General features: G+C 36.8%; 1 protein-coding gene across 7 annotated transcripts in view; it reads left to right on the plus strand.

The window, feature by feature from the left end:
* Positions 1–15,702, plus strand: part of LOC102504108 (protein unc-13 homolog B) — a 167,050-nt gene that overhangs the window by 56,215 nt on the left and 95,133 nt on the right. For 4 of the 7 annotated variants that reach the window (XM_014561927.2, XM_014561928.2, XM_006187879.3 and 1 more), the window contains exon 8: positions 13,343–13,577. In XM_014561927.2, the coding sequence (XP_014417413.1) occupies positions 13,343–13,577 (235 nt within the window). Of the gene's footprint in view, positions 1–9,344; positions 9,381–13,342; positions 13,578–15,702 lie in introns of all 7 variants that reach the window. The other 3 variants (XM_014561924.2, XM_014561932.2, XM_032477923.1) reach the window with 1 other exon arrangement.

The following is a 15,702-nucleotide window of genomic DNA, read 5'->3' on the forward strand; positions in this document are numbered from 1 at the left end:
TATGTTCATGTATAACTGAAAAATTGTGCTCTACACTGGAATTTGGTGCAACATTGTAAAATGATTATAACTCAATAAAAAATGTTAAAAAAATGAAATAAGTTTAGTGAACATCCATTATCTTGTATAGATACAAAATTAAATACAGAAATAAAAAAATTTTTTTGTGATGAGAACTCTTAGAATTTACTCTTAACAATTTTCATATGTAACATACAGCAGTGTTAATTATATTTAAATGTATGTTATATTCCTACATATTCTATGGGTTTTGACTAATATGTAATGACTAATATCTACCTTAATAGTACCATACAGAATAGTTTCTCTGCTGTAAAATTCTCCTGTGCTCTACCTATCCATTCCTCCCTCCCTCCAAACCTCTGAAATAAACTAAGTTTTAAAGGATAAGTGGTAGTTAGTCAAGGAAAAAGAGCTTATGGTATTAGGACACTACGATGAAAAACCATGACTTAAGCACGTTGAAAATTCTGGATGGCTTGAGGGCAGGGGATAAGATGAGGCCAGAGAGACACAGAGTGCTCATGTTATGAAGGGTTTGAATGCCATAGCAAGCTGTTTATACTTTATCTTGAAGACAATGGAGAGCCTTTGAAGACTTTTTGCAGAGGAATGAAGTAATCAGATGGTGGTGGTTGTACTGATATGAGCAGTTTGTTTGATGCACTGAAAAAATTGATTTAATTGTAGAATATAACATACATAGAGATACCCTCGTAAAATAAATGTTTATTTTAATAAATTAATATAAGATAGGTGAAAAATAGACCTTTGCCAGGTACCCCAGAAAGCCTTCCACATGCCTCTTCCCAATCACAATCTCTTCCTCCCTAAAAATTACTACTATCCCAACTTTATGATAATAACTTCTTCGATTTCTTTATATTTTGTAACTCAAGTGCACATCACTAAACATTTTTTGTATGTATTTTTTCATATATCTTATAATTCTTTTTTTTAATCTATAGATTCCTCTTCCATCTCTTAATTTCTTCCTTGTAGTTTTTTTATTGAAGCAATTAAACCATTTGTTTGACTTAAGAGTTTCCCATATTCTGAGTTTTGCTCAATACATTCCCATGGTGTAGTTTAACACAATTTTTGGCCTCTGTATTTTCTGTAAATTGTGTGTAATTGGGCCTAGAAGATTGATCAGACTCAAATTTTATAACAATTTAAAACTTCCCCTCTTGATGGATATTTGGATTTTTTCCCAGATTTTTGCTACGAAACAGAGCTATAGTAAGCAACTTTGTACAAGTATTTTTTGTAAACGTGCAGATGGATCTGTCTCCCTTATTATATATTCTTTTATTGTACCTCTGCTTTTACCTTTCCTTTGTCACTTACTCAGTGTGTGTGATTATTTGATTAATGTTTGTTTTCCTTTCTAGGCCATAAATTTCATGAGTAGGGAAAACGCTTATTTGTATATCCCTAGTACCTTTGCTCAGTAAATATTAGTTGAATTAATGTATTTATGTTAAATAGAATTACTGGGTTGAGGAATATGCACATTTAAAATTTTGTTAAATTATGTGCTAGAAAGTTTGTACCTTTTATGTTCTGTTGTTGATACTCTTTTTCTTACATCCATCCACATTGCCCTATCACCCTCCCCAACCCTTCCCTTTCTCCCTCTATCCCTCAATCCTTTTCTTCTACAAACATTTTTGGACATATTCCAGGGTCTGTTCTAGGTGCTTGGGATATAGCAGGAAGCAAAACAGACAAAGATCCTGGGTGGGAGGAGACAGACAGTAAACATAATGAATTAGGAAATAAAACAGGATATTAGAGAGTGGACCAATAAGACTAGATGATGAAAAGCAACTGGGAATGCTAGAATTGAAATTGAATTATAATTTTAAATAAGGGGGTTAGTGTACAAGCCACAGTGAGATGACTTTTGAGAAAGACTTGAAAGAAATAAGGGGAGTATGGTTGGCTCTCTGGGGTAAGTGTGATGGGCAGGGGAAACAGATGGTTCAAAGGCTGGAAAAGTGACTGAAAAGGGGTAGGAAGAGATCTGCTGGCGTCCTGGTAATATTCTTCCTTGATCTGCATACTGATTACTTAAGTGTGTTCATGTATTCATTGAGCAGTTCATTTATGTTTTGGTACTTTTTAGCATTTTATACCTCAGTAGAGCTTTTGTATTAAAAATGAGTGGATATTGAACATTTCAAAATTCCTTAATAGTACTTACCCAATTGTTCATGGGTATTTTCCTTGACTTACTAACAGTGATGAATGCATTAATCAATTTCTATTAATAAATCATTTTGCCTTCCTATAACATACCCTACTTGATTATGGTAAAAATATTCCTTTAATATAATGCTATGTTTGATTTGCTTATATTTTATTTTGGATTTTTATGTATTTATTCACAAGGAAATTTGGGCAATGGTTTCTTTTTGTTGTTCCCCTGTGTTAGGTTCAAAGTTCTTTCCTTAATTATAGATTCTTTACTGTTTTCCATGGAAAGAGAAGCTTTATGTTATTTATCTAATCTCCTGTCTGGAAAAAGGGAAGGGAATAATTTCTAATGTTTGACTTCATTGTCCTTTGTGAGCTACCTGGTAATTACTATAATTTAGTAATTGACAGATGAGTCCTGTCATTGCTGTTCTAGACAGATGGCTGTTCACTTAATTCTGGAGCTCAAATATCCTGTCACTTCATTGTCATGGGAAAAATGACTAGCACTGGACTATTAACTGGTGATGTAATAGTAGTCTGAGGGTGTTTTGTTTGGTAACTATAGACTTTATTTTTTAATGTGACTATTTCTGATTTCTTATATTTTCCACTAGAAATGAGATGAAGTAGGCAGAAGAAGTCTGTGACTATGCTGCTATAGTCTCGTCAGCAGGGATAGTGCAGAAGCTTTGCCTTCTAGAAAAAGGATTCATTTTTAATTGGGTCCTGGACCTGCTAGAATTTTTTTATTTACCTGTGATTACATTAAACTTGTCTTCCGGCTCAGTTAGATAGCTCATCTGACTGCCTACTTCTTCCATCAGTGAGTGTAGGAGCACTATGCCTCTGAGAGACTGGCTTTTTTCATGTAAGAAATTCTATAGCTGTGTTTTTCAAAATGTAATTCAAAACTCACTTAGCATTACATCCCCAAATTGCTTATTGAAAAAGCAGATAAAACAACAAATGCAGATTCCCAAGCCACTCCAGGTGTTTTGAATTGGAATCTCTAGGAGTACAGTCTAGGAATCTGCATCTTAAACAAGAGCCTCAAGTATTTCTTATTAAAATTTAAAGACACTGTTTTCTAAGATTAAGAAGAACCTGCTTTTATTCAATTGTTATCTCCTTCAGTACAGGATCTCTGTATCGAGCATTGGGAGGAACATAAAGGAAGTATGAGATCGGATTTTAAACTCAGGGAGCCTTAGACTATACTAGGGATGGAATGAATTGGACAAAGGCAAGCAATAGAATGAATTAAGTTCTAAGGCAGGTGTTTTTTAAAAATCAACTTTATTACAAAGATACATACATACAAAAAATTGACCCATTTTGACCCAAGTGTACAGTTTGATTAGTTTTTACAGATGTATATACCAGTGAAACTACCATCACAATCAAAATACAGAACATTTCCATTATATTTAAACATTTCCTCATGCTTTTTGCAGTTCATCCTTCTCCCCATCCCTGGCTCCAGGCAACTACTGATAGGCTTTCTATCACTATAGATCAAATTTTGTTTCCTAGAGTTTTATATAAATGAAACATATAGCATGTATTCCTTTGTGTTTAGCTTCCTTCAATCAGCAGGATTTGAGATTCTTCCCTTTTGTTGAGTGTATCAGTAATTTCTTTTTATCGAGTAGTGTTCTATTATTCTATTATATGGGCATACCACACTTTGTTTTGATAGACATTTGGGTTGTTTCCAGTTATTAATGAATAATGTGAACATTTGCATGATCATGTGTTTTCATTTCTCTTGGTTAAATACCTAGGAATGGAATGGCTGGATCATAAAGATAAGTATGTATTTAACTTATTAAGAAATAGGCAGGTGGTTTTTATTTCAGTTAACAGAGAGACTGTGCTAGAGTCATTCAGCATTGTTTATGGAGAATTGTTTAAGTGTAACTTAAGAATGAGTACCAACTATATAAGGGAAGATAAGGAACATTTACTGAATAATTACCATTTGCCTAGCACATGGTATTTAAATGCTACGTACGTGATTTTCAATATTTATGCAAATCTGAGAGGTAAGTGGTATTACTCTTCACTTGGGATAGATGACAAACAAGTATAGAGAAGTTAATCAGCCTAAGGTTACTTAGCTAGTAAGTGATGGCTTTGAACCTAGGTTTATCTGGTTCCAAACTCAAACCATTTCCATTGTACCAACATGGAGTAGGAGTGAAGAACATCCCAGCTTCAGAAGCTGGGGGACAGATAGGGGAAATTGAGCTCACTTCTCTCCATCTCCAGCGTATGGCAAGCATAGGAATTGTGACAATCTGTTTGCCAATATCAAGGACTTTGTTTTGGAGGACTGGTTAACAGTGGGTTTGATATTTATTTGATAGCAGATTATAGAGAGTTTTGAAAGTCAGGAAGATAAATACATTCTTTAAAAAGAGTTGTAAATTGTTGAAAGGGTAATGATGTGATGAAAAGCTGGATTTAGGAAAATTAGTCTAGTTGCAGTCTGCTAAGTAGGTTGGATGAGATAGAGATTAGAAGATCTAAAGTCCAATCAAAAATTTGTAGTAATTTAGGCTTGAGGTAATGAGTTCTTTGATAAGGAGAGTGAAACATAAGGGGAAGAGACAACATGAGGGAGACTTGAATGGACTTAATTACTAAGCTTGTTAACAGATTGGACATGGAAGATAAAGTAGAGAGGAATTTTAGGAATTGTCCTGTGGTTTCTGGTTTTGAAGTGTCCAGAATTTTGTGGCTTTGGATTTGATGTACCCTTGGTATGCTCACAGTCCGAGGAGAGCGCATATTGTGAATAAAGCGTCACTGCCAGTAGAGGCTCTAGGTTTCTAGACTGCCTGACTCTATTAGCATCAGGTGCCACTGAGCTGGAGGGTAATTGGTTATTCATTTGTTAAGCGTGTGAGCTGAAGAGGTTTGAGGCTCTAGGGAGGTCGGAAACATTAGCCTGCTCATTAAAATTTTCAGTTTGACACTCATTTGATGTATATGGATGCCCAGTTTGAGAATGCTGCTAGTTTTCTAAAAGCTCCTAATGTTCTTAGAGTTTTTTCTGTAACACATTTTCCAATATCTTTTCTGTGCTTGCTTCCTCTTTGACATCCTTTGTTAAACAGCACCCTATACCTTGCTCACATTCTGTATTTTACTGTATGAATTGTGGAATCTCTTGATGTCTCCTTATTCCATTTCATGTGCTTCCATTTGCTTCTGAATAGTCTAAAGTCTAGCATTCACTCATTAAAATTTCTGTCATTAAAGTTTTTAGTAACTTTTTGTTTCTAAATTCAGTAGGACCTTTTCAGTTTGTTTTTAAATTTTTTTTTTTTTTTTACTCTGTAGCACTGACCACTTATTAACCACTCACTCCTTCCTTGAAACCTTGTTTTCCTGACTTTAGGAGCCATACTTACCATGGTTTTTCATCCTCTCAGGGTTCTTTGCAGGCTTCTTCATGGACTCTTACTTTTTGTTTTTAAGTTAGATTTATTAAAGTATAATTTACATATAGTAAAATTCTCCCTTTTAGTTTTGACAAAGACCTGCAGTCATGTAACCATAACCATAGTCAGGATAAAGAGCAATTCCATCAACCCTAAAAATTCACTTAAACCCCTTTGTAGTCAACCTCTCCCTTTCTTGGCCCATGACAACCACTAATCTGTTTTCTGTCCCTATGGTTTCACCTTTTCCAGAAAGTCATATAAATGGAATTATATAGCATGTAGCTTTGAGTCTGACTTTTCACTTTTTGTAATACATTTGAGATTCATCTATGCCTGACACTAGTTTATTACTTTTTATTATGGGGTAGTACTCTACTGTATGGATATACCACAGTTTGTTTATTCATCAGTTGAAGGATACTCACACAACTGTAAACATTTACAGTTAAGCAACTGTAAACATTTTTGTGTAGGATTTTGTGTGAACATGTTTTTATTTCTCTTGGGTAAATACATAGGCGGGGGATTGCTGGGTTGTATGGTGTGTGTATAACTTTGTAAGAAAAGCCCATTTGTTTTCCACAGTGGCCTACCACTTCGCATTCTTGCCAACCATGTATGAGAGTTCTAGTTTCTGTACAACCTCACCAACACTGTATTGTCAGTTCTTTTTTTCCTGTCTGCTTAAAAAAATTTTCTTTAAAATTTGCATTCTTTTTTCCTGTCTTTTTTTAAATGTGGCTCTTCTGTAGGTTTCCCCCTTCCCCTACATGCAGTGTTTTTTTTTTTATCTGCATTCTCTGCCTCATTGTTCTTATTTACTTACAATTTTTATCCGTTCATTTGTTGAGCTTCTGCTTTGTGCCAGGCACTGTTTAGTCACTAAAGATATAGTAAGGAACAAAGCAGAAAAATCCCTGTCTTCCGAGAGCTTGTATTCTGAAAAATCCAAGTCTTCTGTTCCACACCTTTTCTCAGCCCCACACCTATATATCTAGGTCTACCAGACATATTCATTTGAGATGTCCTATAGATACCACAAAGCCAGTATATCTAACACTGAATTTGTCATCTTCTTCACTCTTCCCCTCTTTTGTATTTTTCTTAATGAATGATGTCATATTCACCCAGTAGCTCAAGCTAAAAACCAGGGCAATATTATTTAGGCTTTATTTTCCTTGCTTTCCACATTCAATTACTTACTAAATCCTGTTGATTTTACTTCTGAGATGTCTCATGAATATATCTACTTCACTTCCTCTGCTACTTCCCTAGCCATCCTCAGGTCAGTGCAGTAGCCTCCTTAACCAGCCTCCCTGATTCTAGTCTTCAGTCTACCTGCTGGACCAATCAGTGGCCACGCTGTACCACCATTCTCTTCTTAGACAGATCTGATCCTGTCTCTTCCCTGCTTAAAAGCTCTGTGATAGCTCTGTATTACCCTCCAGATAATTCCAAATTCCTAACATTACTAAATTTCTAAACATTACTTAAGACTCACTTTGATCAGTTTCTTTCATAACCCTACAGCTTCTCATTCGGATATGCTAGAACTATTTTCAGCTCACTGAACGTGCCTTTGCATATATAATTTCCTTTTCCTGGAACACTTCCGCCCTCCTTTTCTTGGTTCTTATGCCTGGTAAAACCTAACTATCCACAGTAATTGTTCTACTGGCTAGTGAGATGTTTTAGTGCTTTTTTGGGGTGGGAAAGGAAACTTGCTTAATTAAACTGGTATTATTTCGTTTATAATGGTACCAGACTGAAGTGAGAATAGGGAACTGGTTGGTCAGAGAGCATGACTACTGTTGTTTTCATGGCTTAGGGATGGACCCAGTAGATGGGATCAGATCATTCATTTAATTTATTCATACAAGAGATATTTACTGAACACCTACGTACTAGAAATTGTCTGCAGTGCTGGAGGGCATTCAAGAATGAGGCTGTGTACTGTGAAGAGAGGCTTCTTTGGTTCCAGAGTTTTCAGTGAGAAGCAGCATTGTCACTTGCCTGGAGCAATCTAGGTTGATAGGCATATTCTGAAGTTCTATGTGATTATTTGTCAGTTTTCTTTGAAAAAGAAGCAAGGTAGTTACCCTCGCACAGTTGTTATGGCAACTGTGCTATATACCCTGGGAGAATTTTTTTAGAATCTCTTCTCCCCATCATGGTTAGAAGGTTACATAAATTATTAAAAATTTTAAAATTGCACGCTAAACCAACTTGAGAAGAAGAGACATAGGTAGTAGGAAGAAGGTAAGTACAAAGAAAGAAAACTGACTCTTAGTATATAGTTAAACAGCCTGTGACTGATCCCTAGTCCCATGTCCCCAGGGCTGGGAGTTAACTCAGGTAAGGAAGACAGCCTGAATTGGCTTCATTTAGTGTTTAGAGAATTTTGAGACTATAGCAGACGTTGAAGGTAGCTGCACCCTCAGAACTCTGAGGGCTTTCTAACCAAGGCGTTGATGATCCCTCAGCAGACATTGGGACTACTGTAGTGTGCTGATCTTCCTACTACCTACCTTTAGGAAGCTGTAAGGGAAGCAAAAACCTGGCAACACGACGAGACAACAAGAAATTACAGTTGCTTACCATGTTCCAGGGACTATGCTAAGCACTTTACATGCATTTTCTCTTATATCCTTACAGAAACCAATGAGACTCATTATTCTCGTATTACAGATGAGGAGACATCTATAATAACTTCTTCTATATGTGGCAGTGCCAGAAGAACTTAGCATTGACTTCATTATCCATATTCTTAACAATAAAGCCGAATTATTCCTTGTTTCTTGGGATAAAGGCCTATTTTTAGTGATTTCTTTGTCACACTAGTTTAGTGATTTCTTGGGATAAAGGCATATTTTTAGTGATTTCTTCTTAACTGTGAAGCCAAATTATTCCTTTATTTCTTGGGATAAAGACCTATTTTTAGTGATTTCTTTGTCTCAGATTTGGTTTGGATATGGGATAGGATTTAAATCCAATTAATATTGAATTTTTTAATCTTGAAAAATGAGTAGAAAATGTTTTCAGTTTTCTGTCATTCAAAGTTTCTTTATTTTAATGGATTTTATTAAAAATTTACAGACAATTCAGAAAAAAACTGGCTGTATCTGTGTTTTATCACATATTGGAAGATTAGAGATTAATGCCATTCTCTGGCCTTTTAACTTTCAATAGAGAGCAGCAAAATTAGATACCACTTTTCCTGGATAAAGGAATCATTCTTTCCCACTGCAGTCAGGTCTGAGCTTCTCATGGGTATCCTGTAATAGGCTCAGGATTGGTGAACACAGAGATGAGGAAGGGTTTTCTTAAAAGCAGGTCAGATTTTTCTCATTTTGAACACAGAAGGGTATATTAGCTTCTAAATGATGTTGTTCTGAGAGAGACCTAGGCCAGAAGGAGATTTAAGAGAACAGAAGCAGTCGTTTTTCTGTTATTCTCTATGTAGTGAATTGCAGAGAGCAAGAGTACTTGGTATATTTGTCGTATGCTTGGTAGAAGCATTATGTTATGAAAAATAAATGGAATACAGGTAGGGTAGGCTCAAGTAAGGTAAGGTATATAACAATTTGTGAGATGGGAAATGATCTTTGAATTCATCCTAAAATTGTTTCTGTCACTCTTCTTTGCTACCGTTTGCGGTTTTCTTAGGTCACTGGAACTATTTGGGCTGGGGAGAGCAACAGAGTACGTAAGAATTTAAATTTTCTTTGTCTTACCCTTTAACATACTCCCTCTGAACTATGAAGCTGGATATTCATGCATACAAGCATATGTAATTTCATTTCCCCCTTCTCCCCTTCTTGAATCTCAGGAGACAATTACCTGCAGTGGAATGTTACATCCTTTCAGGCTGATTTCTTGAAGACTCTGTGTGTGTGTGTGCGCGCGCGTGTGTGTGAGCGCGTGCGTGCGTGCGCAGAGAGAAAAAGAAAGAAAGAAAGAGAGAAATCTCAAACCAAAGTCCCAGTTAAAATCCTGATAGGATTTCCCAATTCTTTTTCCCCAGAGACAGGTAGTCTTGTCAGCCCCCTATTGTAGGAAACCCTCTCCTTTGATCTCTTAGCTAAGGAGTGCAGTGACTAGAAGAAATTTCGTTCTGCGAGAGGTCGTTGGGTTTGTGAAATGAAGAGGCTGAGGACATGGTTTGACTTTCCTTGAAGCAGCCCAGCCATGCTGGAGACCAGCATTGTTCTAGAGTTTAGAGAATGGGCAGCCACTTCTTTCCAGCAGGATTCACAGTCCTAGGCTGACATCACTGTGTTACCTTTCTGATGAGAGGAAGAGAATTGAGTCCCAGTGATTAGGCATTCAGTAGATGGTAAGAGGGGCCAAGTTTTGTCCTGTCACTAGAATTTCTCATGGAGTGTGAGCTTTCTGAGTTGTGAATCCTGAGTGTTTGCACCAGAGAACTACTCAAAGGCAGCCTAAGAGAGCTCAGATAACTTAAGATTTTCAAGTAGAAAATGTAACCCATGAGAAAAAAAAAGGTTTAAATTCTCTTTCCTTCTCTGGTGAAGTTTTCCCTGTGCTCTGGATTTAAAGACACGGACTCAATCCAGGAGCACCACATACCAGAGAGCCTCATTGTTCAGTATTTCATTCAGTTTTGTTTGAGTGCCTACTCTGTGCCTCTGGCCTATCTCTGCCCCAGATTGGATTACTTTCTCCAACCTACTTTTCCAGGTTTATTTTCTGTCACTCCCTTTTATGGCCTTTTATGTACTTGCCAAATGAGCTGCAAAGTATTCCTCAAAAAAAAAAAAAAAAAATCCTTTCCCACCATTGGGCCTTTACTCATGCTGTTGCTTTTATCCAAATTCTAGAAGATACTATCTCCCTTCCACCCACCCCATCTTCACCTGTTGAAAACTCACCTGTCTTTCAGCATCATATCCTCCATAATGATTTCCCTGATCACCCAAACAGGAAGTGATCTTACCTTCAAGTTATATCACATTTGGTTTGCACTATTCTCCTGATAGTTACTTCCTTGTATTTGTATTTTCTCTCTCCTGTTAAATGAACTCTGTACTCTGAGTCTTCTGTGTTCTTTAGCCTTGCACTGGTAGGCACTCAATAAATGTTTGAATGAGTAAATTTTCGCAGCCTTTTAATTTGCAAGGGGCTTTTCAACTTTTACCCTCAAACAAGTTCACAGGTCCTCCTTAATCTGAGTAACCAAGCCTGCACTCAGTCTCTCTCAGTGAAGCCAGAAGTTTTCTATTTTAGGCAAAATGGTGCTATGGGGGAGAGTGTAAAGTCAGAGATTGTTGCTGCCATATTGAAAGCACAATTCTTTTCATGCAAGTTTTTTCCTTAATTTCCTTTTTTAGTTTCTAATTAGAAACCTCCTTGGTGGTTCCAGGAGGGTTACTCTCTAAGGAAGTTGGGGTGGTGTTGTACGGGGAGAAAAGCTGGCTTTTGCCCTTGACCTACCTTTTTGACCTACCTTTTTTCTTTCTGTCCTTTGTCTCACCTCACTTCCTTGTATTTTGTTTCTCCTGTCACCTCCTACTTTTCACATTCCCTTTTCTTCTACTCCTAGCCTTTCCCTTCCATAGACACTTTGTTTCCTAATATTTGCCCTTATTTCTTCAGTATAGAAATGTGTCACCTTTAGGAAAGTTTTGGAATATTCCTCCCCTTAGCTTAGCTAAATAAAGCAGAACATTATTTAGGAGTAATAGGTCAGATGCAGTGAGAAACTCAGGGTCTCTCCACGTAGTTTCTGACTCTGGCTAAGCTCCCCTCTCCTGGCCTCATAATCAGTAGATTGTCTATTAGTGCTTCTTCTTTGGAGACTCAGTCTTGGTTCTCTGGGGTTTTGTGCTAATAGCATATTCTCCTGCTGGAAGTTAAGTACATTTTTGGCTTTGTCTCCTTTATTGCCTCTACCCCCTTACCTGTATGCATGAATAATCCAGCACTGACTTCCTCACACTTACTCCTTTGGTGAGTTCAGAAAGAATTAACTCTGACTGAAATACTGATTTTTGTCCCTTGATTCTTTCTTGTCTTCAGAACAATAAATGAATCAAGGTCTAAAACCAGTACCTCCAAAGTCTCTTTTTCCTAATGTGTGATCAGAATGCTTTGTAAATAGAATGTTTTGTAATCCCTATTGTTTGACTAATATTGTTCTGATCATTCTCCTCTTCTTACGTTCACATGTTGCCTTAAACTCAAATGGGAAAAGCTCATTAGATCTCCTTGTTTCCCCTTTCCCTAGCCTCACATTATTGCTATAAACTCAAATGGGAAAAGCTCATAAGATCTTCTTACCTTTGCTCCCAGCTGTACCCCGAAGTGTTGTATGGAACCCACATATTTTTGTTCCCTGTCTCTTTTAGTGGAATTATCTATCAAGTTGTCTAATGTAGAAGCCAAGGGGTCATTTCCCTATTACCTTCCATTTGTTCCCCAGTTTAATTGTTTCTGTCTGGACTTTTTTCCCCCTAGTTCATTAACTCTTTTCTGTTTCCACTACATGGATACAGGTTCTTATCTCCTACATGAGCAATTATAAAAACCTAATTTTATGGTCATTAGGAGGCTTCTGCTGTGCACATTACTACCTTTTTTAAAAAAAATTACTAATAAGAAGAATCCATCATCTGCTAAAGAATCTCCATATGGGGATGGTGAATTTTCCTTTTCTTTGTTGTGAGCAAATAGAAGCTTGGCAAGGAAGAACATACAGGACCTTATTAATTATATGCATATGGGTATGATGTCCAAAATGGCTTCTGTATAAAATAAACTGCAAACTACTAGATTGAGCTCCCTTTCCAAGCACAGTGTTGCATGTTTTTATTTTTGCTTGGAGCAGGGTTTGTAACTGTGGCCATTTTAGCTAACATCAAGGAAAAAAACCGTAGCCACTCAGGTGCTGGCCCGAAAAGCAGAGATAATTCTATGAAATTGTAGTCACTGTTATTAGATAAACTTGGCTGCATTGTCAACAAGACCCCATTGGCAGTGCATGTGTTTTCCTCTCAGCTCAGACTTGGGATGGGAATTCTGAGCCCAGGGTATAGGTGCTTGATAGAAATTATTAGAAAAGCCCAATGCTGCAGCAAGACAGTAAGACTGCTGCTGTTCTCAGCTGCATCTAGAGCTTTTGACTTGCTTCTAAATCTTGGCTTTGACCTTCCTGATTTCCTGGACTAGCTTCTAGTGGCTTAAATTGTTTAACCACATATTTTTAAAGTCTGAAAACACCACACCAACTTTGAACCAAAATGTCTGTTATGAGAGATGGGAAAGCTGTTTCTCCCCTTTCTGTCCCATTTTGATAATAGTAGAGGGCCAGAATCTATTTATGACATTTAAAAGCAGATTTTCATTAGACTTATGATAGCTTGGAGAAGCAGAATTCCAGAGAATTCTGCATTGGGGATATGTATCTGGAACTCCTTTGAGAGTAAGCACTAAAATTAAACCAAGTATCTTACCTCATTTGGTAAGGAGAGTTTTGGATGTTAATTGAGACAGTTTTTCACGTGACTTTGAGGTCACTGGGCTCATATGCAGCTCAGTTTGCTGTTGTTCTCAAGGTCTAGGCTTGTGGCTACCTAAGTTAGAAGCAGAAAAAAATTCTGAAGAACTAAATAAAGCTGGGATGCTTGACTGTGCTTATTCCACAGCTTTTGAAGATCCTGATAGTGCTGTTGATGATCGAGATAGTGACTATCGCAGTGAGACCAGCAATAGCATCCCACCTCCTTACCATACGACTTCCCAGCCCAATGCTTCTGTGCACCAGTTTCCAGTGCCTGTGCGATTGCCACAGCAGCTGCTGCTTCAGGGCAGTTCCCGGGACTCTTGCAATGACTCTGTGCAAAGTTATGACCTTGATTATCCAGAGCGGCGGGCCCTCAGGTGAGTATTGGGAACAAAGCACTTTCTCGTCCCAGTATGCAGGTCTCGGGATGCAGCTGACATCAAGGATTTGGGTGCTTTAACCTGAGGTGATAGTGGAAGTATAGCAGTATGATGGACCACCCTTCAGCCATTTTTGTGTAGATTCTCCATCTTTTTTTCCCTCTCCATGTGTTCATGTTTATGCTTTTCCATCAGTAATAGTTTTCTTTATTATCATCAGGTCAAGGCAGGCCCAGTTGGGGTGGATGGCTGAGGAAAAACCTGCTCACCTCTCTGCCCAGCACAGTGATTTTTATACACTTTTCACCAAGATTAAAAAAAGAAACTCACAGATGTTAAATGTTTGCATGATTCTTCCTACCTAAGTATTTTCCTGGGAACTTCAGAAGAAAACCAATAAGATCTCACCATAACAGACTTAGTACTTTTGCTGAAACTTAAAAAAAAATTATTTTACTAATTTCTTTAAATATGTAGCACATTTACATTAATTAATTAAAATTATGTTAAGGTACAATGCAGCATACAGCAAAGAATCTCCCACCCACATCTGTTGTCCTCTTCCACCCCATCCCTTTCTTGTCTCCTACTTCTCTTACCACCCTTGTTTTTATGTGTTCTTCCACAGACTGTTGTCATGTATTTATGGATATTAAAGCAAATACAAAAGAAAAGCAAATATATACATATATGCTCTCCACTCTTCCCCCAACTTAAAAAAATCAGACTTAAAATTTAGAGAAAGAATACAGCAAACACCCATATTCACGTTGCCTAGATTTGCCAGTTGTGTTAACATTCTGTCACATTTACTTTATCTCCTTCTCTCTAATATATATTCATATACACACACATTGTTTTTTCCTGAACTATTTGAAAGTAAGTTGCAGATACCGTGTTACTTTACCAGGAAGTACTTCAGCATGTAATTCCTAAGAAAAAGGACTTTCTCTTATATAAGCTTAATATTATGCTCACACTCAAGAAATTTGATAATATAAAGATATTAATTAATATAAAGACCACATTTAAATTTCTCCAATTGTCCAAATGATGTTCTTTACTTATATTTTCTTCTTTTTGATGCAGGATCTAATTAAGGGTCATTGTACATTACATGTGATTTTCCTGTTTCTGTTGTCTCCTATAGCCTAACAAAATTCTCTTAACATTTTTTTTTTGGTGGGGGCAGGGGCATCTTTTAAAGTGCTAACATTTTCTTGAAGAGTCCAAGCCAGTTTTGAAATGTTCCTTAATTTGGTTTTGTCTGATTGTTTTTTCATGTTTAGAATCAGGTTAAATATTTTTGGCAAAAACACTACATAGATGTTTCCTTCACAGTGCAGCTGCAGTCACATGTTACTTTGTCTCATTATTGTGATGTTTAATTTGATCTGTTGGTGAAGAAATCTGGTACATAAGTCAGATTTTTCCAATGTAAAGTTACCTTTCTCCTTTGTAATTAAGGATCTCTGGGATGATACCTGAGATTGTGTCAATATTCTGTTTCTCCAAAAATCTTTTATCCATTGATTTTAGCATCCGTTGATGATCCTAGCCTGAATCAGTATTTCATTGTTTGGAGGTTAAGTTTTTTAAAAACTATTCCAATTTAGTTCATACTTTTGGTTGCTAAAATTTGCCATACCAAGGATAATCTCATTAAAAAAAATTTTTTTTTGCCCACCTTACCAAACTGGTATTTATCCTGAACCTCAGATGGTTGTCTACCTGCTAGACAACATCCTGTCTCAGTTTACTAACATCTCTGAGGATATTTTCAGATTTTTTCATGTATCAATCATCACATCAAATTCTTACTCTTCATAATCTGATTCTAAAAAGAAACATTCCAGAAATCTTTCTGAAATTTGAAGTTGGTCCCTACTTCTTGCTGGTTTATTAATTGAATATTTGCATATTTTATTCATTTGATTTTAGTTGTTTATATTGTCTTTAAGAAAAAACGTAATAGCAAAAAAAATTCTTTTAGCTTTCTTTCCCTTCTGTATTTGCAGGCATTCAGTGTGCAGGCCAGCAGTAATAACGGCACATCAACCTAAATGATTGCAGTTGTCTAGAGAGTATGCTGTGTACCTAATCATTACCCTATTATCACTGC

The sequence above is a fragment of the Camelus ferus genome, chromosome 4 (genome assembly GCF_009834535.1).
Source record: "Camelus ferus isolate YT-003-E chromosome 4, BCGSAC_Cfer_1.0, whole genome shotgun sequence".
NCBI classification, from domain to species: domain Eukaryota; kingdom Metazoa; phylum Chordata; class Mammalia; order Artiodactyla; family Camelidae; genus Camelus; species Camelus ferus.